The following is a 25,404-nucleotide window of genomic DNA, read 5'->3' on the forward strand; positions in this document are numbered from 1 at the left end:
GTTTGTCCTGAACTCTTGAAGAGGATCATGATATCAGGGAGGTGATGCTATGACATGCAAGTCATTTGGATTTCGGTAAGGGAGGGCTGTGCTAGGTCACTTTCCCCTCCAGAGCCATCTGGGTCCAGTAGTCAGCTATAGATAAAGATGAAGGGAGAAGGCCCTGAATGAAATGGGAGACTGGTCTTTTTAAGTTAAGGTCTTCAGCAGGTCTCAGTTTGTGAGGCTGCACCCATTCAGTGATTGATGCTAGGTAGCAACTAAAACAAAGAATCTACTTTATTAAGGATCTTTCTTAAGAATCTTTCTTAAGGACCATGCTTAAACCCAAACCACTAAGATTCTCATTGGCTACCAATAAGTCCCAAACCAAGCCCCATTTGTTTGGGTCCAGATTAATTCAGATTGAATGTAAATAGAAATCCTTTCTGCTTTGGTCAGAAACCCCTCCCAAATTTATTTAATTCCTAGTAAATAGTGGATAGTTGAAATGATTTATCAATATGTTGAGATTAGAAAGGGAGGAGAATGAAGTTAGAGCTGGGATCATGTTTTAGGATAAAGAGAATAGAGGTCATAAGGAAAGTGAATAGTAGCTTAAGAAGAAATAAGGTGAATGCTAGTTAGAAGGTTTACAGTAGTATAAATGAAAGGTGATGCAATTTATTTAGGTGATTCGACTGATCTTTGAATAACACATACAGTTTATTTTTGGCCCAACAGTGGAAGCTTGTTCTAAACTTATTTCCTCCATGATCATAACCTTTGAAATCTCAAGGTTACCTCTACACTGACAAGGTTTTGGAAGAACACTTTAGTAAAGGAGCATTGAATAGTATTAATGGAAATTAATTGTAATGTCCTATGGAAAACTTGTTTTGAAAAGTATTAGATTTCTATTAAAACTGTTTTTTCTTCCTCCACTCTTACCTGGTATCTTTCAGGTATCCATAATTGATACAATTCCTATACTGATCAATGCAATTAAAATGATTTACAACATATCTTGTTATTATAATACCTCTGAAAAAATAACATCTTTGTTTGTAAAGGTGAGTACTCATTAGAGGATTAGGATCATTCTGATTTTCTTTTTAAAAGACATAGTTTCAATGAAAAGGTTATTACACTGATAGTATTCAACACCCATGTAGTCTGCTATTAAAAAAGAGCTTAATTATATCAAGTGTCTAAAATAAAAATATTGAACTTTTAGTAAAATAACAGTAAGACTGATCTAAGGAAAATTTAATTAAACAATTCTAACACCAAATGTTCTGTTAATTATTTTGATATTTATAATATATAAAATTATGTTTTAGAAACTCTTATATGATATTTGGGACATTATTTAATTTTCCTTTGAGATATTTCAATAAAAATTATATTAAATTGCCACTTCCTGCTTCATATTTCATGCTTTAGAGTTCTTGGTTTATTTAACATCACAATTGTTTGCTTGGTAATTTTAGGATAGTAATAATAATAAAAACAAAAGTCAATGGAAACTGTCCAGCCTATAAAGAAATAATTACAATTCTCTCTCTCTCTCTCTCTGTCTCTTTCTGTCTCTCTGTCTCTCTGTCTCTATCTCTCTGTCTGTCTGTCTGTCTGTCTCTCGCTCACACATACATACACACACGTTTTTAAACATTATTTCCTGACTCTCAAAAAGTTTGGTGGCATTATTGTTATTCCTAATTTGTATTGTTCTTTTGTAAGAATATAGAAACATTTGAAGTATTGATATATGAACCAAGTCTTAAATTAGGACTATTATCTTTTCTTTATGTACTCCTTCCTCCCTCTGCTACCCCAGAATGGTCTATTTCTATGTCTTTTAAGAGATATTGCTACTTCCATTGATCCTTAACAGTTATTACTTTCCCCCATTATTCTAAAAGGAAACCTTAAAGTTTTCTTGACTCAGTAGCAGATCTTTCTAAACTCAGATTCTGGTTACCTCTAACATGGACTCCTTTGTTGTCACCTGCGTGTTGATAATGTGCTTATTCATAAAGTTAATAAAAGAACAAACAACACACATCTAAAGTACAATGTCATAGCATCTTAGTCTAAGAAGGAATTCTAGAGATATCAGTATTCTCTTCTGTTGAAATAGTCCTTTTATTTTTAAACTATCATCTTTTCCCCTTAAAATTCAAGGTGACAAATCAGATGATAACTGCATGTAAAGTTTATATTACTAACAATGGAACTGCCACCATCTGGGATCAGCCTCAAGATGTAGTTATGGAAAAAATATTATCTGCTATTAAACTGAAACAGGTAATCTACAGCTCAGTAAGTAAGACTAAGAGAATTTAATTCAATAGGAATTTATTATGTGGCTTCTGAGTATAGGTTATTTGGTAAGCATTAAAGATACAAAGATAAAAATCTAACAGTCTCGACCCTCAAGGAGTATATACATAGTATTAAGGAAAGAAGAGATAAAGATAGAATTAAATTAAATAAACACATACCTATATATGTTTAGTAAGTATATTCCAAGGCCTAAGACTGCAAACTCAGAGCTAACAAGCATAAGGTGCAATCTTGGAAACTCCCACAAAAGAGTACTCTCTTATGTTCTTATTGCCCTTATCCAAAACCCATTTTAGGCTATGAATTCACCCTATACTTAATTTTTATGTATGTCCTGGCATATTGATTTATACATAGATGAGTAACTTTAATATTATTAATGCCAATACTTTTAGCTTTCCCAAGAAGTTTTTGTAAACTCTAATTTTGTTATCTTCTTTAAAAAAATAATGTAACAAATTTATTGTACCTCTCATGCTACTTTTTCTCATTTTAATTTTTTTGGTTTTTGATATCTAGGAATATCAGAATTGTTTTCAAAAGAAAAAACAAAAGCTAGAACAGAACCCAAATGAAAAGCAATTTGAATTCAGTGAGATGTATATTTTTGGAAAATTTGAGACTTTTCATCGACGTCTTGCCAAGATCATGGGCATTTTCTCTACTATTACAAGATATTCGGTTCTTGAAGATTCTAAAATTGAAGGGCTAGAAATTTTGGCAACCAAATTCCAGGTATGTACTTCAGAAATCAATTTTGCCATCTGGACTGATTATTAATTATTGTTAAATATTTTATCAACTTAAATAATTTGAAGGGCAATTTAAAAGAAATAAGATATTTATATAATTTGCCTATTGTAGAAAAGAGAAGGAATCCGAATGGTATTTAACAATAGTGTTGATATATTTATTCATGTTTGTGGGTGAAATCTTATAGTTTATTGTATATTATATTATTTAGGAAAAAATAGGTTTTCTTTGGTATTAAAAATAAAGCATACCTCTCCCAACTCCCCTCTCTCCTCCCCATTATGACTTCTTTAAAGCATGTGATAGCTTTTCCATAAGATTACCAAATGGTTGCTTATCCAGAAAAAGCTCTGCCAAACTATGATGCTGTTGTTTTTTAAACTCGCATTATTATTTTGCTGAGGTAATTGGGGTTAAATGACTTGCCCAGGATCACACAGTTATGAAGTGTTAAATGTCTGAGACCAGATTTGAACTCAGGTCCTCCTGACTTCAGGGCTAACTGGTATTATTGTTAACTAGTTTAGTTTTTTAGTTTTGTCTTTCTTTTTTAATATTTAAAACAAATACAATAACATAGAATAAAATTATAAATTATTTTGTGTACTTTGCAAATAAAATGCTTCATTGCTTTGTGGTAGGTCTAATGGCTGAAGGAAAGTAACAGTGCTTATTAAAAATAATTTTTTCTTTATTTTGGAATGTATTAGGTTTTTATTATAACACATTGGTCTTCCTAATTGTGTTTGTCTTAGATTAGATTGGTGACTATGAATGTACCCATTGTAGAAAAATGGAAATAATTTATATTTTTCTTTCCTTATTTTTATGAAAGACACTTGATATGCACGTAAATCATTTTCATAATGGGTTTAGAAAAATAAGAAAGTAGGAACTATGAACTCATTGGTACTTAAGTCTTTTTAATCTTTTCTTTTTTTAATAGTGCCACTGATAATATTTGCCATTCATTTGGAATTTTCCTCTCCTTTAGGTGAACTGAAAGACACTACTTAAGTGCCTTTAAAATTGGGTACTGAGGTGTTAAGAAGGAAGGTGTATTGATTTAACAATTACCAGTGATGAGAATAAGTTTCAGTAGAAGTGATCAAATACATTTTATATTTTATGTCTATTTGTTTTCTTTCTCGTCTCTTCTATAAAGGATTTGGTTTAACTCTCACATAATATTTTCTGTAGGTTCTCATCTTCCCTTCCATTAGACTGCCTGTTTTTTTTTAATTTAAAAAAATAGAGATAGTATTCATAATCTACCTTTTTGATAACATTTTCAAGTGAATTTGTATTCTAAAAAGTATTATCTTTGGCTGCCATTTGGCATGTATTAGCTGAGGAAATTTCAGGTTATTTTGGAGTCTTGGTTGTGTGGTTTATTTTACATTATTAAACTTCTTTTAAAAAGGGTGATAATTTGAGTCAATGGTGTTAATTCATTTCTTATTTTGTAGTCAAAAGCTTTTTCAAATAGACCTATTCAAATAGATATATTCTTGTATTTCAATGAGTGTCATTCTTTCTTGTAATTTCATTTTGATTTTTAACTGCTGTTCAACCTAGCTGAAAGTTGGATTATGAAAAAAATAGATAAAATGTAAAATAATTATCCTTTTATTAAAATATGACCTTTTCCTATACTTACTTTTTTTTTTTTGCAATCAACTCACTGTGACCTTTGAAAGTCACTTCAGCTTCTGTAGTCATAGTACTATGACTCTAACTTTAGATGATCTTTAGGGAGAAAGTAATTTTTATTAATATAAGGTATAATTCTATAATTGCAGGACTTATTGGAATAGGTTAACTTAAATTGGAACCTCAATTCAGAGAATTCATATTTTATTTACTGAGAGATTGTGCCTGATTTTTAAAGTGAAATGAGCTTTAAAGGTAGACTGTAGTAGAAGGCAAACTATTGCTTATAAAGATTCTAAAGCCATGTCAAGTTTGGGTTTTTTTTTTTTGTTGTTGGGGTATGACTTAGAGCATGTTTAAGAATGATCATGGGGCAGAATCAAGAAGGCAAAGAATAACTAGAAAGTTGTGAGAGCTTTCCTCAGTTTCCTTCAGAAGTAACATTAAATTAAATCTCTAAACACATTCTGGAGTTACATAACATAAAAAAAATGGGGTAAAAAATTTCTAGCTTAAGATAACTTAGAAGGACTTTGGGAAAGCTGTCTCATATGAGTAAAGGGGGAGCATAGCCCAATGCAGTGAATATTGGGCAAGTCTCTTAGCCATAGCACAGATCAGCAAATGAAACCCTATAGTCCTAACTCAGCAGACCAGTGGCAAAACAGGCTTGCTGTGAGGCCTCTGGTTCTAATACAGAAGACAAACTACCAATCCCAGAACCTTGGCACAACAGGTATGTCTAGGACCGGCTATTCAGTTCAGTAGGCAAAGTGCCAACACCTGAGACATTGCCACAAAAAGTCAGTGAGCAGACAGACCCCTGGTCCCCAGTACAAGAATCTTGGGACTATGCCCCCTAACAGAAATAACATGATTATCTCAAGTTGCAGAAAAAGCTTTTGACAAATAAAGCACCCATCACAAGAATAAATAGAATAATATCTGTCTAAACTTATCAACAAATATTATATGTAATGGGGACAAATTAAGAACTTTCCCAATAAGATCAGGGGTGAAACAAGGTTGCCTATTATTCCCATTGCTATTCAATATTTTACTAAAAATATCAGTTTTAATTATAAGAGAAGAAAAAGAAAACTATCACTCTTTGTAGATAATATGACAGTAGACTCATTCATAATCCTAAAGAATCAACTAAAAATATTTGAAATAATTAAAAATGTTTGCAAAGTTTCTGGATCTAAAATGAACCCACATAAGTAATTTTTATATATTGTCAACAAAGCCCAGCAATAAGAAATATAAAGGAAAAAAACCATTTAAAATAACTGTAGACATTATAAAATATTTGATAATCTACCTGCCAAGACAAATTCAAGAACCATATGAACACAATTAATTTTTTTTTACTAAAATAAAGTCAGTTTTAAACAATTGGAAAACTATCAATTGTTCATGGATAGGTTGAATTAATATAATAAAAGTGAAAATCCTATTGCAATTAATTTACTAATTCAGTGCCATACCTATCAAATTACCAAAATTATTTTATAAGGCAGGAAAAAAATAACAAAATTGACCTGGAAGAACAAAAGGACAGTAATATCAAATGAATTAACGAAAAAATGCAAAAAAGGAGGCCCAGTTGTACCAGATCTAAAACGTAGAGATCATCAAAAGTATTTAGTTTTGGATAAGAAATACAATGATGGATTAGTGTAATAGATTAGCTATCCAAGAAAGAATAGATTAGGTACAATGACTATAGTAATTTACTGTTGCAAAAAATCCAAAGATTCTGACTTGTGGGATAAGAATTGATTGTTTGACAAAAACTGCTGAGAAAACTAGAAAACAAAATGGCAGGAACTAGGCATATAGCAATATTTCATACCTAATACCAAGATAAGGTCAAAATAGTACATGATTTAGTCATAAATGGTATGCCACAAGCAAATCGAAAGAACAAATAATATTTTACCCATCATATCTGTGGAGAAGGAAAGAATTTATGATGAAAACAAGAGATAGAGTATATTATGAAATGCACTTTTGATTTTATTAAAACTGTTTTTGCACATTCAAAACCATTTTTTCAATCAAAACCAGTGTAGCCAAGATTAGAAAGGAAGTAAAAAGTTGGGAAGAAAACTTTACAGCCAACATTTTTGATAAAGGCCTCATTTCTTAAATATGAAGATAACTGAGTCAATTTTATAAGACTTAAATCATTCCCTATTTGAAAAGTAGTCAAAAGATAGGGGCAGACAGGTTTCAGATGAAGAAATTAAAGGTATCTATATGCATATAAAAAGTTCTCAATCACTTTTGATTAGACAAATGCAGATTAAAACAACTCTGAGATACCATCTTATTCCTCTCAGATTGGCTAATATGACAGAAGAGAAAAATAATAAATGTTGGAAAAGATGTGGGAAAATTAGAACTCTGATGCATGGTTCATGGAGTTGTAAACTGATCCAATCATTCTCCACACCCCATCTCTTAATAGGATTTTTTTTTCTGATTGCATGCAAAGATAGTTTTCAACATTTCGTTTTTGTAAGATTTTGAGTTCCAAATTTTTCTCTCTGTCTCTTTTCCCTTTACCCTCCCCAAGACAGCAAACAATTTGATAAAAGTTTCATTTCATTTCATTTCAAACATATTTCTACATAAGTAATATTGTGAAAGAAAAATTAGAACAAAAAGGAAAAATGTGAGAAAGAAAAAACAAAAAAAGTGAAAATAATATGCTTTGCTTTGTATTCCATCTTCATAGTTCTTTTTCTGGATGTGAATAGCATTTTCCATCACAAGTCTTTTGGATTTGTCTTGGATCTTGTATTGCTGAGAAGAGTTAAGTCTATTATAGTTGATCATCACAGAATCTTGCCGTTACTGTGTACAATGTTCTCTTGGTTCTGCTTTCTACACTCAAAATCAGTTATGCCAAGCTTTTCTGAAATCAGTCTGCTCATTACTTCTTATAGAACAATAGTACTCCATTATAGCCATACACCACAAATTAATTAGTCATTTCCCAATTCATGGACATCACAAAAAAGTGCTGCTACAAACATATTGCATATGTGAGTCCTTTTCCATCCAACCATTTTGGAAGGACAATTTGAATGGGTTATAAAACTGTTCATACTCTTCAATACAGTAATACCACTACTAGGTCTGTTTTCCAAAGAGATCACAAAAAAGGGAAAATTATACACATGTTCAAAAATATGTAGAGCATCTATTTTTGTTTTGGCTAAGAATTAGAAATTTAAGGGATGCTCACTAATTGGGAAATGGCTGGACAAATTATGGCATATTAATGTAAGGGAATATTCTTGTTTATAAGAAATGATGAATAGGCAGATTAAAAAAAAAACTTGGAAAGACTTCCATGAACTGATGTTGAATGAAATGAGCAGCAACAGAAGATTATACATAGTAACAGAAACATTGTGCTATGATTAACTGTGATCAACTTTCTCAGGAATACAATGATCTAAGATAATTCCAAAAGACTCATAATAGAAAATGCCATCTACATCCAGAGAAAGAACTATGGAATCTGAATGCAGAACAAAGCATAATATTTTCACTTTTTTATTAGTTTTTTTCTTCTTATTTTTCCCTTTAATTCTGATTCTTCTTTTACATGATTAATGTGGAAATGTAGTCAACATTGCATGTGTATAACTTATATCACACTGCTTCCTATCTTGGGGAGAGAGGAAGGGATAAAAAATTAGAAAAATTTGTAACTCAAAATCTTATAAAATGAATTTTGAAACCTATCTTTATCTGTAATTGGAAAAAATAACATACTATTAAATGAGAAAAAGTAAAACACAAAGATGATCACAAAGAATTACAATTCATTATTCAGAGGAAGCATAACTTCTGAGATTAGTACTCCTGATGAAAGATATTGCTTAATTCATACTTTCATTTGCATAAACTACAGCTGTGCAGAAACAAAAGGAGGTCATGAATCTTAAGAACTCTTCATGTGGTAGATTGTAGATTTGAATTTTATTCAAGACATTTGAAACTTCAAAGAATATCTCATACTTAGCTGTGATTATTTGGCCTTTTCTGGGGGCCATATTTTCTCTTGTGTTGCTGTGAATTCTCTGAAATATTGTTTGTATTCAATTTTTTTTCAAAGACTGCAAGTAGATTTTTTCACACTGAATTTTTATTTTTGCAATTATTTTCACATGGTGCTTAAAATTAGCCCATTTCTTGCAACTGATACAATTTAAATTTTATTTTATAATTTAAAAAATGAATCTAAATTTTTACAAAGTTTAAGAATGAACTTTATACATATTAAAATATTTTATGAATCTAATAGCTATATGTAAAAAGTAGTATATTGGTGTCATAAAAAGTAGTATATTACTATTTGTATAATAATATGCCCCTAAATATCATGTTAAGAGAGAAATTTGGAGCTGATTTGTAAAATCTTCATTCATTATCTACTTTTAATTTTTTAAAATATATGTAAAGATAGTTTTCAACATTTGTGCCTGTAAAACCTTGTATTCCAAATTTTTCTCCCTCCCTTCTCTCTCCACCATAGACAGCAAGTAATCCAATATGGGTTAAACAAGTGTAAGTCTTCTAGACAAGAGAATATCTATTTTTAAAGTTTTACTGTGGCTTTACCAGAGCTTTCTTTCTTTTGTAAATATTTTAGAGTATTGTTGCCACCATAAAGAAAAAAGAATATAATTTCTTAGACCATCGGAAAACTGATTTTGATCAGGATTATGAAGAATTCTGCAAAGAGACTAATGACCTTCATGTAAGTTGTATGATGAAATTCTTATTGACATTCTTATGTTTATTTTTTCCTCATCTGTATAAGACTGCTAATCATTAGGGATTCAGAAGGAAGAAGTATCTTCATTATAGAGGTGAAATGTTTTTTGATTTCAGATTAATAATTGAGTGCTCTTTCTCATGGATTAAAGGGTCATAAATATAGCTTTGGATAATGATTTTTAATAACTCTATTGCAAAACAGGAAGAGAAATTTCCATTTTCTAAGTTCTAAAAAGTTCAACTTTATTGAAATAAATAACATGCACAAATTTACTTTCTATTTGAATCAAATATTTGCAGTAATGAAGCAAGTTTTATCTTCTGCCTTCATAATGGTGCAATCAATACATATTTTAGATGGTAGAGGGAAGAACCCTCTTCAGTGCCATCCCTGCCCTCCAGAAATGACTGATTTGAATTAAATTTACTCTGTTCAAGGAGAGAGTCATTTCATTCTATTAGAAGTTAGAAAATACGTTCTTACTATATATTTTAAAAATTCCTTCTATTTCTTTTGACAGTTACTCCTCCTTTGTCCTAGCTATTTCATTCACATGTGCTGATTCATATGTCTCTAAGGAAAAGTGAGACACAATAGCAGTCTCCTTCCTAAGAATCAATATTCATTGTATCATACAATCATAGATCACAATTACATAAAAGTGGGACTGGAAGGTACCCTGGAGGCCATCTCTAGTCTAAATCCTTTCTAAAACATATAGGGAAAATGAAGTCCAAAATTAAGGTGACTTACTTGAGGTCACACACATCAAAAATGAGATTAGATTTCAGAGCTAGTGAATATTCCACTGTTTTTCTTTCATTATTTTTATGCTCATATTATGAGAAGCATCATCCTCTAATGGATGGTGACTGATTTTGGAATGGGAAGATTTGTGTTCAATTCCCATCTTTGATATATAATGTATGTAGGTAAGTCATTTAACCCTTGCACCTCATGAGAAACTCTCATGAGGGGGATGCCATATGCATTGGTAGAGGGAGTTACTTCCTCATAGGGAACTCTACAACAATAGAATAATAGATTTGGTCCTAATGAAACAAATATTTTTAAGACTGAGTCAATAGAATAAATGCTTACATTTATTGATTGTTTAGGTGAAGGTATAGGCTGTGGTCAGAAGACTGGTACCTCTGGAGTGAGGGCTGCTGAGCCATTTTAAGGACTGCTTTACACCTTTGTGTACCTGATCTAACTTTTACCTGTGGCTCCAAGAAGCTGTGACATATGCAGTGGCCATGCACAGGCAAACCATTTCAGCAGATAGGCTAAATCAGATTGAGGGTAATTGAGGGATCTCAAACCTGTTGGTGAATTGGAAGGAGGGGAATCTACCCCTGTTGTGTGAAGACTTTCCTTCATGGCATGGTAGAATAAGAACAATTTATTCTCAAGGTTGTGAAGGCCAAAGTGCGTGCTATGGAACAGTTAGAACTTGGCTAGACTTTGAAGACACCCAAGGTCATTCAGTGCATCTCAAGCCATCACTAGTCTTGATTCTATCCTGCAATAGGACTGTGTCAGGCCAACAATTTCATGCAACTCTGCCTCACTTAAATCCAAATTTATGTACAAATCAAAATATTTCACCCATACCAATTTTTTAAATCCATTTTTACATATATCAAAATCCTGTGGCGAAAGGCAAGTGACAAAGTGGCAGGTGCAGGTACCCTGGGAATTGTAGTCACCTGTTATATCACTGGACCAGGGCATAGAGTTATTTTCTCACAGGAAGCAGCAGTAGGATTTGGAAACTCCCTGCATGTCTGAGCAGTCTTTTAAAGACCATACTGCTTACCTCTTGGTGTAAGGAAAGGGCTAGAAATGGTTCTCTAAAAATTGTCTGCTTACTCAACTCTGGCCTTTATTGAGGCCGGCAGGGATCTCACCATGTGATTAAAACACAAAAAATATACAAAAACTTCTGCAAATATGATTTTAATCACCATCAATATATGGAATGTGCATACATTTATAGACCACCCAAAATCCAGAATATCTGAACTGCTCTTATTTCAAGGGAATTTAGCACATATAATATCCAAAAAGTGACCCTGAGTGAATCAAGGATAGCAAATGAAAGTTAGTTTATTGAAGTCAAAGCTGTATACATGGTTTTTTGAAGTGGCGGCAGTGGAGGAAAATATCTTGAAGCTGACATTAGTTTTGGAATCAAAACTAACTTAGTCAACAAATATGTATGACTATCAAAATGAATAAATTACAGGCTCGTGACAATGGGATTGTCACTTGCAAGAAAATGCCATGCCACTATCAACAGTGCTTATGCCCCCACCATGACAAAACCTAATGAGGTAAAAAAAATTTTGTGAAAATCTGGATACCCTCTTCATCAATGTTGTAAATATCTTGTCCTCTCCAAGCCAAATATTCAAACAAAATGACAAAAATGACAGTCTCAAGGTAATATGATTGCCAAAAGAGTTCATATCAACAGATTAGAATACTTCTCTGAGTGGGAACAGTTTGTTACTAATTTTGAAGGGATGTTGAGTAAGCATACAATTGGCAACAGTGGAGGAGAAAAGGTGTGGGAAACTTTCAGAGATTTGTTGTACAGCATCATATTTACTCATCTGGTAAGAGCACTCGACAAATGTCAAGGTTAATTTGATAAATATGGTGGGAAAATTCAGAAGCTATTAAATGAAAAAAACGAGACCTCTAAAAAGTTACCAGCAGGATAATTTATCCATCTCTAAGAAGGTAACATTTAACTCCATGAAAGGTAAAATACAAGCAAAGCTTGGAAGGATAAAGGATTCTTAGCCTAGTAAGAAAGCCAGTGAAATTTAGTTTTATGATGATAATAAGCATTTTTAAGAGATCCTGAAGATTGTTTTTGGCTTAAAGACTTATGGTGCACTTCAGCTACTCAGTGCTGATGGAGTCACACTGATCAGTGATAAGGGCATGATTCTGGAGATTTAGGCTAAATACTTTCATAGTGTTCCCCAAAGCCTGTCAATCAATTCTGAAGCCATTAAAATCCGTCTCTCTCTAGGCAAATTTCCAACTGAAGAAAAGGTTTCAAATGCAACCATTAGATTCCTCTCTTGTGGCAAAGTGTCTAGTGCTGATTCTATCCCACCTGAGATTTATAAGGTGGAAGGTCCATTGATCATACAAAAGCTGACTGAAAATTTTTGAATTATATGGCAAAAGGAGGCTATCCCCAGGAATTCAAAGAGACTTCTATTATCCATCTTTATAAAAGTAATGGAAATAGATCATCCTTTGACTATATTGAATCTTTCTACCCATGTGACTCTTATTTGTCATCTCTGGCTTCTCTCCTGTACTAGTTGTGAGCATTCCCCAAATTTAGTCTTCTCTTTCCCTTAGAGACCTTATTCATTTTTTAGCTTCACATATTACTTTTATATGAATGATTGTCTTTGGAGAAAATGTCCTTTCTTTTCTCCCAAAATTATTAAGGATTCTTTGGGCTAGGGACAGGTCTAAAACAGTGGGCTAAGGTGAATGTTGGGGAAGTGGACACAGAAGAGGACCAATTACAAATAATAGCAAAGCCTAAAACATAAAATAGTGTTTTTTTATATATATCCACACATTAGTGGTCAGGGGATCTACAATGAGTTGTCCAAGCATATACCAATATAATAAATCAGAAAAACACAGTGGATAAAAACTAGATAGACAAAAGAACTCCCTTGGAGAATAAATTAAAATGACAAGAAATTGTTTAATAGTGAATATTTTTTGTCAGGTACTATGAAAGCAAAATATTAGGCAGATGGCTGAGCAAGCAATTAGGAACAGACAAAATATATTTTTTTATTTTATTAATTTTATAATTATACATTTTTTGACAGTATATATGCATGAGTCATTTTTTTATAACATTATTCCTTGTATTCATTTTGCCAGATTTTCCCCTCCCTCCCTCTACTCCCTCCCCTAGATGACAGGCAATCTCATACATTTTACATGTGTTACAGTATAACCTAGATATAATATATGTGTGTAAATCCAATTTTCTTGTTGCATGTTAAGTATTGGATTCCGAAGGTATAAGTAATCTGGGTAGATGGACAGTAGTGCTAACAATTTACATTCACTTCCCAGTGTTCCTTCTCTGGGTGTAGTTGTTTCTGTCCATCATTGATCAGCTGGAAGTGAGTTGGATCTTCTTTATGTTGAAGATTTCCACTTCCATCAGAATACATCTTCATACAGTATTGTTGTTGAAGTGTACAGTGATCTTCTGGTTCTGCTCATTTCACTCAGCATCAGAGGAACAGACAAAGTATAAGGGAAAGCAAAAAGGCAGGCTCAGTTCAATAACATTGAGTAAGACATTGAAGTAATCTTAGAATCAGAAAAATTTGATTTCAAAGGCCTATTCTACAGATGAAATTTTTGGTAGAAAAGTTTACTTGAATGGTAAAAGTAGAAAATTATCCCAGGCACATTGAGGCAGTAATTGGGCTAGAGAGCTTTCCATTTAGGGCCTCCACTGAAGATATCTTATTTATTTCCTCCCACAAATATCTCCAACTCTATTCTTTTTAATTTTTTTTATTTAATAGTTTTTACTTACCAGATATATGCATGGGTAATTTTACAACATTGGCAATTGCCAAACCTTTTGTTCTAATTTTTCCCCTCCTTTTCCCGCCCCCATGGCAGGTTGACCAATACATGTTAAATATGTTAAAGTACAAATTAAATGCAATATATGTATACATGTTCAAATAGTTGTTTTGCTGTACGAAAAGAATCAGACTTTGAAATAGTGTACAATTAGCTTATGAAGGAAATCCCAAATGTAGGCAGACAAAAATAAAGGGATTGGGAATTCTATGTAGTGGTCGAACCCTATTCTTACACTGATTTAAATTCAATACATTTTTACGAATTATCTACCATGTATCAGGCATTGGGTTAAATGTTCAAGAACCATTGCTTTCAAGGTTCTTGCATTTTACTTTAGTGATATGAGATATAATTCAGATTCATATAAGTATAGGATAAAGAAAACTGAGATGGGAAAGAGCACTAAAGTTGGGATAGGAGAAATCAAGCAAAAGGTTTATGGAAGAAGTAGTTCCCTCTGAGTCTTGAAAAAAAGAAGGTTTCAGAGAGGGAGATGAATGAATGGAGAATGGAGATAGAATATTGAGTTGGGAGTGATAAATAGAATAGTTTTGTTAGAATATAAGATTTGTAGAAGGGACAAGTATTAATTTGTATAGGTAGGTGGAAACCAAACTATGGAGAGCTTCAAATGCTAGGCTAAGGAGTATGTATTTTATCCTATCATCAATGAGGAGCCATTGTAGACTTTGAAACAAGTTATTGACTGTGGTCAGAGATGTGCTTTAGACATATTGAGTAACTGAGTGGAAGAGAACTTATGGAGAGACTGGAATTCAGGATATAGGTAAAGGTTGATTGATTATCTGCTTAGAGATAATACTGAAGCCCTTGGGAGCTGATAATATTTTGAAGAGAGAGAAGAGGGCCTAGAATAAATCCCTAGGGAATATTCATGCTATGTAGCAGCTGATGAATACAGCAAAGGAAACCTAGGAGTTGATTAAACAGACAGGAGGAGAGGCAGAAGAGAGTGATGTTATATTAAAATCAAAGGAGAACATTTTCAACTACAACTTAGACAGATCTATCTGAAATGACTTGAAGTTAACTTTTATTTCTCTATCAAACTCATGCAGCTACAACTGAACTATACTCCTCATTTAAAACTTCTCCCCTACTAAATTGAATTTCCTTCAAAATCCAAAGGTACTGTTTTTCTAGTCATTTTTATTTAAAACCCTGTGAAATCCAACACTTCCAAAAAGGAATTTAAGACCTCTTTCAGTCTTTTTCTCTCCCCTCTATTAAATTGGACTTCGTGAACTCCTTATCATTTTGTCCAATTCTTTTTCTTTTTCTAACTTCCCATTTACTTCTAATGGCACCACCATTCTCCTAGTCACCTATATTCTCCATCTTAGTCACCCTTGATTCCTTTCTTTTACACATTTACATTTTCCAAACTGTTACCCAATCTTTCCATTTCCATCTTCATCATATTTCTTACCTATGTCCTCTTCTCAACTCATATAATTGTAGCACTAGTTTAGGCCCTTGTCATTTTTCATCTGACTGTTGCTTTAGCCTTCTCATTAGCCTCCCTGTCTCAGTCTCTCCTCATTTAAATCAATTCTCCATTTAGTTGTCAATGTGATTTTTTTCTAAAATGTGTGAACATATTCTCTCCTCCCTTCCCTCCCATCTATGAACTCAGTAGCTCTTCGTTTCCCAGGATGAAATACTATTTTTGTTTGCTTTTGGTGTTCTTCAAATTATAACTGGGGTACAAAAGAACCTTTTGGCTATATATGAGCAATGATATCCGTTGGATTCCTAGGTTTCATTGTATGAACTCACCACATGTTTACTATTGGTCTAGATGTAGACACACGAGCATATTTTACATCAGCTACAATAATCATCGCTATCTCTACCAGCGTTAAAGTTTTTAGCTGACTAGCTACACTACATGGAGGGAATATTAAATGATCCCCAGCAATACTATGAGCCTTAGCTTTCATTTTCCTTTTTACAATTGGGGGTCTTACAGGAATCGTTCTTGCTAACTCATCCCTAGACATTATCCTTCATGACACATATGTAGTAGCTCACGTTATGTCCATAGGCACTGTGTTCACAATCATAGGAGGCTTTGTCCACTGATTCCCTCTCTTCACAGGTTATATTAATGACTTATGAGCAAAAATCCATTTCTCTATTATATTGTAGGAGTTAACATAACCTTTTTTCCCCTCAACACTTCCTAGGTCTTTTGGGCATGTCTTGATGATACTCAGACTACCCAGATGCCTATACAGCATGAAACGTTTTATCTTCTATTGGCTCCTTTATTTCTCTAACAGCTGTTATCTTAATAATCTTCGACATTGGAGAAGCTTGTGCATCCAAATGAGAAGTTTCTTCTGTAGAACTAACTACTGCTAATATCGAATGACTCTTTGGTTGCCCTTCCCCATACCACACATTTGAGCAATCTGTGTTCATTAAATCTTAATATGAGAAAGGAAGGAATCGAATCCTCCAAAATTGATTTTAAGTCAACCTCATAACTTTTATGACTTTCTCAAAAAGATATTAGTAATAACCATTACATAACTATTATGCCTTATCCTATACAACTGGACTTTCAAGATGCTACCTCACCCATCATAGAAGAATTCATATATTTTCACGACCATGCACTAATAATTGTCTTCTTAATCAGCTCATTAGTGTTATATATTCTTTCCAGTTGCCTCACTTTATTTTTCTTCATACACTCTTGGTTCTAGCAACACAGGTCTTCTTGGATTTCCTTGAAGAGGACATTTCATTTTTTTCCCCTGTATTTTTGCATTACCTGTCCTCTTGGAATATTCTGCCTGCTCACCTATGCCTTTTACTTTTCTTGGCTTCCTTCAAGATTTGGTTTAAATTTTACTTACTGCAGTAAGTTTTCTTTTTTCTTTTTGGTATCTCCCTAGTACGTACATACATACATACATACACTTTCTTTCTAAGCATGCCTTACATCTACTTTGTGTATACCTTGTTCATACCACCTTGTCTCTTCCATTGGAATGGAAATTCCTTGCACTGGGTAAAATGATATATTTGAGATAAGCTCTCTGTCAACATATTTTCTAATTATTCTATTCTGTGGCACAGAATAAACAAAATAGAAACAGCCCAATTATTTGATTCAACCATAGGTTATTTTTGATTAATCTCTTTCTCTGTTTCTCTGTTTGTCTATCTCTATCTCTGGATTTTTTTTTTTGTTTGTTTGAATCTTTTTCTCTTCCCTTCTTTCTTTCTTCTTTTATAACTTCTTTACAAATGGTATGAGTAGATGAGACAAACTATGATTCAGGATGGACCTGACATTTCTTTATAAGATTTTCACAGAAGCTGTTCACAAGGACAAGTGCCTTCTTACATTACGCATTAGTCTGGGCTTTTTGATTCCAAAATTCGCTTCCATAGAGCTTCTCTAAATCTAAATAATTATTTTTTCCTGGCTGTCACCTCATTCCCTATCAGTGCCCAGCAGCCCAGTAGGTAATAGAGCATGGCATCAAGCACAAAGTGATCTCAGTGAACTGTATTAAGGATTATTTGCTCTATTATAGTTTAAAGGATTTTGATAAAAATTGTGATTGGCATCATTGATTAGTAGACATTTGGCACTTTAAAATTGAGATCATGACTTTTCTGAAATATTAATATAAGCTTTTGACTTTCATTAATATTACAATTGCAAAGCTTTTCGTGTTCATGATCAGATTTTCTTTTATTTTAGAATCAGTTACAGATATTCATGGATATCACATTTGAAAATATTCAAAACACAGAGCGAGGACTAATGATGCTGAAGAAATTTGAAAGGTAAAAAGAAATTTGAAATGATTTTCTCAGGTACAGTCTTTAAGATCATAATAACATTAATATTAAAGAGGTTAACACAATTTCTTGTTTCCTTTTCTAATAAAAAGAAAAAAATACTTTGATAAATTGTCTCTTCTTGTTCCTCCTCGCTCCAACCCTGATTTAAATAACTTACTTTTTAACCCATTTGAAAAAAACCAACACAGATCTTTAGATCTGTGAGCAGCCATTGAAAATAATTTCAAAGTTTTCATTTTCAGATGAAGAAGATGGGTTTTGGACATGATAAAAGACTTTCAAAAGGCTACCTAATTAGTTTGCTGTAAAGCCAGAACTGGATCCCATGGTTTTTGAACAATATTAAAAAAAAAATTATAAGCAAGCAAGATGCTGCATAAACAGCAAAGTGTAGAAACCAATAAAAGCATACATGAAGTAAAGCTTTACTCTTTTAATAAGATAACACAGCAAAATTAAGTTAATATATAATAATTTGCATAATAGGAATCATGTGTGGTAATTAGTTAATAGTAAAAAAAAATTACCTTATTTTTGATATTTTTATTGTTACTTTTTTTTTTTTTTTTTTTTTTTTTTTTTTTTTAGCTTTGTAACATCCACAATCAGGGGATAAGTTCCCAGTTCTCCCTGATAGCACAATGTTAAAATGGAAAGATCACCAGACATAGAGTTAGATGATTTTAGTATAAGTTCTGATATAGTCACTTTCTAACTCAGTGATTTAGATTTTGTGAGAAAGTTTTCTCATATAAAATGGGGATAATTAGGTTTGAGCTATCTACATCATTAAATTTTTATGAGGGGAAGTGCTTTTTAATTTAGGAAAGGTTTTGTGAATGTGGTATGTGAGAGTTGAATGTACTAAGTGCTATGTGAATATGATATTATTATTATTATTAGCTTCATATACATATACATAAATACTAATGAATTAGACTAGATGGCCTCAGACATCCTTTTTTAAATGTCAGATTTTATAATTAATTTTAGCCTCTGCGTCTTTCCAACAGTATGGATCAGGATTACAATTTTCAGTGTTCTGTGCACATGGTCTTTTGAACAATCCAGCCACTTTCTTCAATGGAAAACTTATAGTCTCCCAGACTAAGTTTCCTAGAATTCTCTTTTGCTAGACAATACTAGCCTAGAAAGTTATGTAGATTCTAGTTTACTAGTCTATCCATTTATCTAATAATTTCTACTTAATTATTGCAATTGAACCTTTAAATTATATTATCCAAGAACTAGGATACATCTTTTATGGTATTTCCCTATACCATTTATTTAGAGTTTTGAAGTTTCTATCACTTCAGGCCACTGTCACAAGTTGAAAGGTAGTAATGATAACATTGACTTGGCAGTTTGTAATCTGACCTGTGGTAAAGCCTTCTGAGCTCATATTAGTTGGATCAGCCAATATCAGACACATTTACCTTGATGTCATTTGGCCCTTTTTGAATACAAAGGACAGCAACTAAGCAGCCAACAAGCAGCTTGTCAACTTTAACTAGACAGAGAGGTATTTTTATGACAGTAACATTTAAATCACAATTATATTGGCTATATTATTAAATCAATGAGAAATAACATTTATCAACAGCAAGGTTACAAAGTTGTAAGAAAACTTGTAATTTTTATTTTGTATTTATACTCAGTGCAGTCTCTTTGGTTTGAATTTTTTGACAATATTTTATGAATTTGTCTAAAGATTTTGTGCCTTAGGGACATGCCCAGAGTTCTCATTGAAGTGTTCCAACTATGTTTTTTCAGCAGTCCTTTCTAACATATCTTTTCTCCCAGAAAAAGGCCTATATTAGCCTAATTAACTTAGAAATGGATTCTTTGTGGCTAAATTTGGTCCAGCCAGTGCAAGGATGCTCTCTTACTGCTCTTGGCAGAATTTGACAGATTATCTTCCACAAATGACAAATTGGAGACACTTGTAATAGCTTCATTTTTACAAATATTATTTCAATCATCATTTAAATGAAATATGAATTAAATATTAATATTAAAATGTAGATAATTTGAATTTTATCATTAATTAAATTACTTGTTTCAGTTGTGATATAGGCAACCATGGAATCTCACTACTCTATCAGTTACTTCTCTCATGATTATTCATATTACTATGAGTTAGTAAAGCTAAAAAGAGCCTTTGATTCAAGACAACAAATATGGAAACTTTGTGGGAGATGCATTTTCTTTCAAATATATAGAACTAGATTACTCATTTCCTGTAGGTATCAATAAGAAAAATCTTGCAGATACTGAATTTTTTTTTGTAAGTCAACAAGCATTCATTAAGCTTTTACTATATGTTAGGCAATATCCTAAGCTCTGGGCATACAAAGAAAGGGAAAACAATTCTTACTTTCACGGAGTTCACAGTTATGTGGGGGAGACAACATGAAAATAATGATGTTCAAAAAAGATGTGAATGGTTTGAATGAGAGATTATTCCCTTCTCTTCTATCTTATTCTTCACCAAGAAGTAGCAGTTCATATAGTAAATCAATGTGAGTAGTTCTTTTAAAGATGAACTGACTTTTGCACTTAATCTTTTAAAAAAAAATTACTGACCTCAAAGAGAAAACATTTTATTAGTGATGAACACTATATTTGAGAAACAAATGCTTAGTTATTTATTTTTCCATTTAATTATATAACTTATTTAAATATTTAATCAATTTTATAATAATGAAAATGAAATATAACAAATGGACTGTTCAGTGATATCTTGGCATCTTGGGCATATTGAAAGAGAGGAAGCTCTACAGGGTGTTGGTTAGCTTTTCTTTGGAATATTAATGGAGGGGGCAGCTAGGTGGTGCAGTGAATGGAGTGGATGGCCTTGAATTCAGGAAGACCGGAGTTCAAATCTGGTCTCAGACACTTAACACTTCCTAGCTGTATGACCCTGGGCAAGTCACTTAACCCCAGCTTCAGGGGAAAAAAGGAATATTAATGGAAAGGCTTAGATGAATTAATGAATGACATATATTAATGGAGCAAGACGACAGATATGGAAAGTTTAAGCTTTCAGATGAGAATTTCACAGGATGAAAAGTCATTGAGGGCTGTAGGGAATGTCCCTATTGATGAAATCAGAGAGTAATTAAAATATCAAAATTATGATTAACCCCCCCAGACATATAGATCTAAATACAGATTCTTTAAAAATGAAGTCTCTGATGGTTATGACTGAAGTACATGTTAATTGAGAAAATTCAGCAGTACTCAGGGGACTAAGTCTGTTTCTTTCCACAAATATTCTGTGACTGTATGAGCCCTTTATACATATCTCTAGAATATTTTCAAACACTTAGAAACATAGGAATAAAACAAAAACAACACCTCATTAGTAAGACAATATATTCTTTCTATATTTTATGATTATTTTGAATTATTTCAAATAGCATTGTGCAATTAAGTTATTCTTCTTACACACAGAATAGCCATATGAATCAAATGATTTTAAAATCTTGAGACCTTAATAACTCCTTTTATGTATTTTAAAATATCCTTTATATTGTTAGGTTGAATATACCTAATCTTGGTATCGATGAAAAGTATCAGACAGTTCTTGATAACTATGGAGCTGACATTGAGATGATTTCCAAACTGTACACTAAACAGAAAAATGACCCTCCTTTGGCTCGAGACCAGCCCCCTATTGCTGGGAAGATCCTGTGGGCCCGGCACCTCTTTCACAGAATTCAGCAACCAATGCAAAAATTCCAGCAGCATCCAAATGTGCTTACAACAGCAAAAGCCAAGCACATAGTCCATAAATACAACAAAATTTCGAAAATCCTCTTGGAATTTGAGATTCTCTATCACAGCGCATGGCTTCAACAAGTAAGACCAAGCTTATATTTTGCCTAGATGGTCAAAAAATGAGACAGAGAAACATATGTAACATATACAAGAACTTTTGTCTATATTTGGGAAGGATTTATGTTAAAATTTGATTTTTATAATTGTTACATGTAAAAGAATAGGTGACACAGTGGATAGACCGCAGGGCCTGGAGAAAGAGTTCAAATGCAAACTTAGACATTTACTGACTATGGGACTTTGTCTGAGCAAGTCACTTTACCCATTTGCCTCAGTTTCCTTGCTTACTGTTGCCTGTAAAATGAATTAGAGAAGGAAATTGCATGTCACTTTAGCATCCTTGTAGTCACAAAGTATTCACACAACTGATATAAACAAATAACAAAAAAAACCAAAACACTAGGCAAACAGACAACAAAGAAACAGCTGCTGTTTTAAGAAGCTTATAAATTGTGTATATGTAAACAAATGTGGTATTTCTTGTATAAGGATGACAATTAAATCTATGGGAGCCTTTAAAGTCACCAAGGGAGAATCTAGGGAGAGGGAAGAGAAAGTGATACAGGATATATTTTTGGGTATAAATATAGGGGGAGGGCAAATGAAAAGAAGTTTCTTTTTAAGTGTGTCACTTGAGTAGATCTTTAAGATACATCTGGATTCCAGGGACATAGAAGAGAAGAAGAAACATTCCAGGTATAGAGAATAGTCTTTACAAAAACATAGAATTTGGAGATGAAATATTGAATACAGAGAAATATAGAATAGAGCAGTTTGTCTGGAACATAGAACACATGAAGGAAAATAGTATGTAATAAACCAGGTAAGATTGCCTTGAGCCAGATTGTCCTTTTCCTCTCCATTCTTAGGGGGAAAATATAAACGACAATCCAAAAAGGAAACTAAGAAGAATGGTGATATAGGTAGGAGGAGATCCAAGAAGGTATCAAAACTGAGAGAAAAGTTATAATATTTTATACTGCAGAGAGGTCATGAAGCGCTTTGAAATCGGATTATTTCTTCCTTGTCTTAATAACCTCTTTAGTCAGAATAATACTTCATATTTAGGATACATTTGACAAATGCTTATTTATTGTTTGATAAATACACACACACACACACACACACACACACACACACACACATCTTGCTATAAATGAAACCAAAAGACCAAAGGAAGTTGTAGCTAAATGGAAATATGTCTCACTCTTTGATGAGCAAGTTAGAGTTGGAAAAGTTGATTTTATCACATGTTCAAGGCAACAAGAAATATCAATCTATAGGATATAAGGTCATCTCCTATTGAATGGTGATAAGGATTTGAAAAAAACAAAACTATGAAATAAATTTCATATGGATGATTATCACAGAGGAAGAAGTAAAGAAAATCTATTTAAAAATCCCTTATTAAACCAGTTAAAATTAAATCAACATATATATTCTAATCCTTTTTGATTACTATGAATCATTTTATGAATCCCACTTTTAATGCAAAAGTAGGTATAGTTTAGTATAATAAAATATGTTTCAGAGTGCAAATGGGTAAAATAATACTAATTATTAAGTACTACTGCTCTGAATCATAACAGTACTGCTTACTCCTAAATTCCCATTACTAGAGAAGAATTCCTAGGGGAGAGAGAATAGAGCATTATACACTATACTTTAGGCTTTAATGTGGGGAGCAACATTTTTTGCATATTCTTGATAATTCAAAGCAAGGAAAGCTAAAATACTTTGCTCCAGTTTTGGAATGAAAATTGGTTCTCTTTACTACTAAGTCTATGCATAGGTAATTGACCTATCCAAGTGTGAATTCAGACACAGATTTTCTTTGGGGAAATGGTCGAACTAAACATACTTTGTGCATTGTTCTGCTAATTATTATTATTCTTCTCTCAACACAGACTGAATTAACTAAGATTGGACTTGGGGCTTCCTTACTGGTAAGAGCTCCAGAAACAGGAGAATTATTTGTAAATTTTGATTTTGAGATATTAACATTATTTCGAGAAACAGAATGCATGTCACAGATGGGTCTTGAAATCCCACCATTTGCAAGTGCTTTTTATCAGAAGCGGGAAATTTACAAGAAGCATTTCAATCAAATGAAGGTATGATGATTTTAATTTTATCTTTTCTTCATAATTGCTTTTCTACACATATTTAAATTTCTCAGTGACTGAGAAATGGCAATTATAGTGCTTATGGCACAATACTCTGCAATTTTCAAGGCTCTTCACATACTATATAATATCATTTGATCTTCATAAAAATCCTGGGAAATAGGCAGGACAAAAAGATATCTAATCTTGCATTTGAGAAACTGAGGCTCAAAGGCATAAAAATAAAATGTGTCAGAGCTAAGACTAAAATGTAGACCTTCAAACACTTAGTTATTTCAGTGGGTATCTAGGGCTGAAGATTGTTTTCCCTTCAAACTTTCCCCAATTTTTTCCCCAGATTTTGCTGTATTTCTTCCCTTATGCCATTTAATTTTTGATATTATTTTATTAATATATTATTACTCCAACCTCCTCATCAAACCACTTCCATCACATTTATATATTTTTTTATTTGGTTCAAGTCCTTTTCCCATAAATTTATCCAATAAAAGCTGGAAGAAAAAAAATGCTTCCATTTTATGGATGAACCCATCTCATTTGCATTCACAGTTAGATACACTAACTGCATATTTCACTACATTCTATTTTTTTTCATTTATATATACTCTTTTTATTCTTTTCCTCCATAAAAGTCTGTTTTGCTTCTAATTGATGCCTCCCTTCTTCTGCCCTTTCCTTTATCTTCCCCCTACATCTCTTATACCTTTCCTGTCTTATTTTTCTATTGGATAAGATAACTTTTTATAACCCAGTTGAGTGTGTTATGTTACATATTTCTGCATTGCCCGCTCTCCCTATTTCTCTTCAATTATAAAAATTCTTCCTTGAGAACTTTTATGTGAGAAAAAAAAATTCCCCATTCTACCTCTTCCTTAACTCTTCTACTAGTGTATCTTTCTTTCATATCTCTCTATTTCTTTTTTAGAACTCATCAAAATGTTATTGACTCATCCTCATCCCTCAGTGTCTATGAAAACTTCTTCTAATTGCTCTAATGATAAAATTCTTAGGAATTACATGTATCATATTCCCATATAGGAAATAGTTTAATTCTCTTGAGTCCCTTATGTAAATCTTTGATGCTTCTGTTGAGTCAATTGTTTCAATGTCAGATTTTCTATTTAGCTCTTGTCTTTCATTAGATATGCTTGAAAGTTCTCTATTTAATTAAAAATTCATTTTTTCCCCTGGGTATCATTTAATTTTATGTAGTTTATTCTGGGGTGTAATCCTAGTTTCTTTGCTTTCCAGAATGTCATATTTGCAGTCTCTACTCCTTTACCATGGAAGCTGCTAAATATTATGTGATCCTATCTGTGACTTAATGATATTTGAATTATTTCTTTCTGACTGCTTGCAATGTTTTTTCTTTGACCTAGGAGA

The 25,404-nt window shown here is 32.5% G+C and overlaps 1 protein-coding gene across 4 annotated transcripts in view; it reads left to right on the forward strand.

The window, feature by feature from the left end:
• Positions 1 to 25,404, forward strand: part of DNAH5 (dynein axonemal heavy chain 5) — a 392,301-nt gene that overhangs the window by 150,179 nt on the left and 216,718 nt on the right. For all 4 annotated transcript variants that reach the window (XM_074279122.1, XM_074279119.1, XM_074279121.1 and 1 more), the window contains exons 9-15: positions 945 to 1,052; positions 2,167 to 2,289; positions 2,848 to 3,063; positions 9,410 to 9,517; positions 17,949 to 18,034; positions 21,595 to 21,916; positions 23,803 to 24,009. In XM_074279122.1, the coding sequence (XP_074135223.1) occupies positions 945 to 1,052; positions 2,167 to 2,289; positions 2,848 to 3,063; positions 9,410 to 9,517; positions 17,949 to 18,034; positions 21,595 to 21,916; positions 23,803 to 24,009 (1,170 nt within the window). The remainder of the gene's footprint in view (positions 1 to 944; positions 1,053 to 2,166; positions 2,290 to 2,847; positions 3,064 to 9,409; positions 9,518 to 17,948; positions 18,035 to 21,594; positions 21,917 to 23,802; positions 24,010 to 25,404) is intronic.

The sequence above is a fragment of the Sminthopsis crassicaudata genome, chromosome 1, assembly GCF_048593235.1.
Source record: "Sminthopsis crassicaudata isolate SCR6 chromosome 1, ASM4859323v1, whole genome shotgun sequence".
Taxonomy (NCBI): domain Eukaryota; kingdom Metazoa; phylum Chordata; class Mammalia; order Dasyuromorphia; family Dasyuridae; genus Sminthopsis; species Sminthopsis crassicaudata.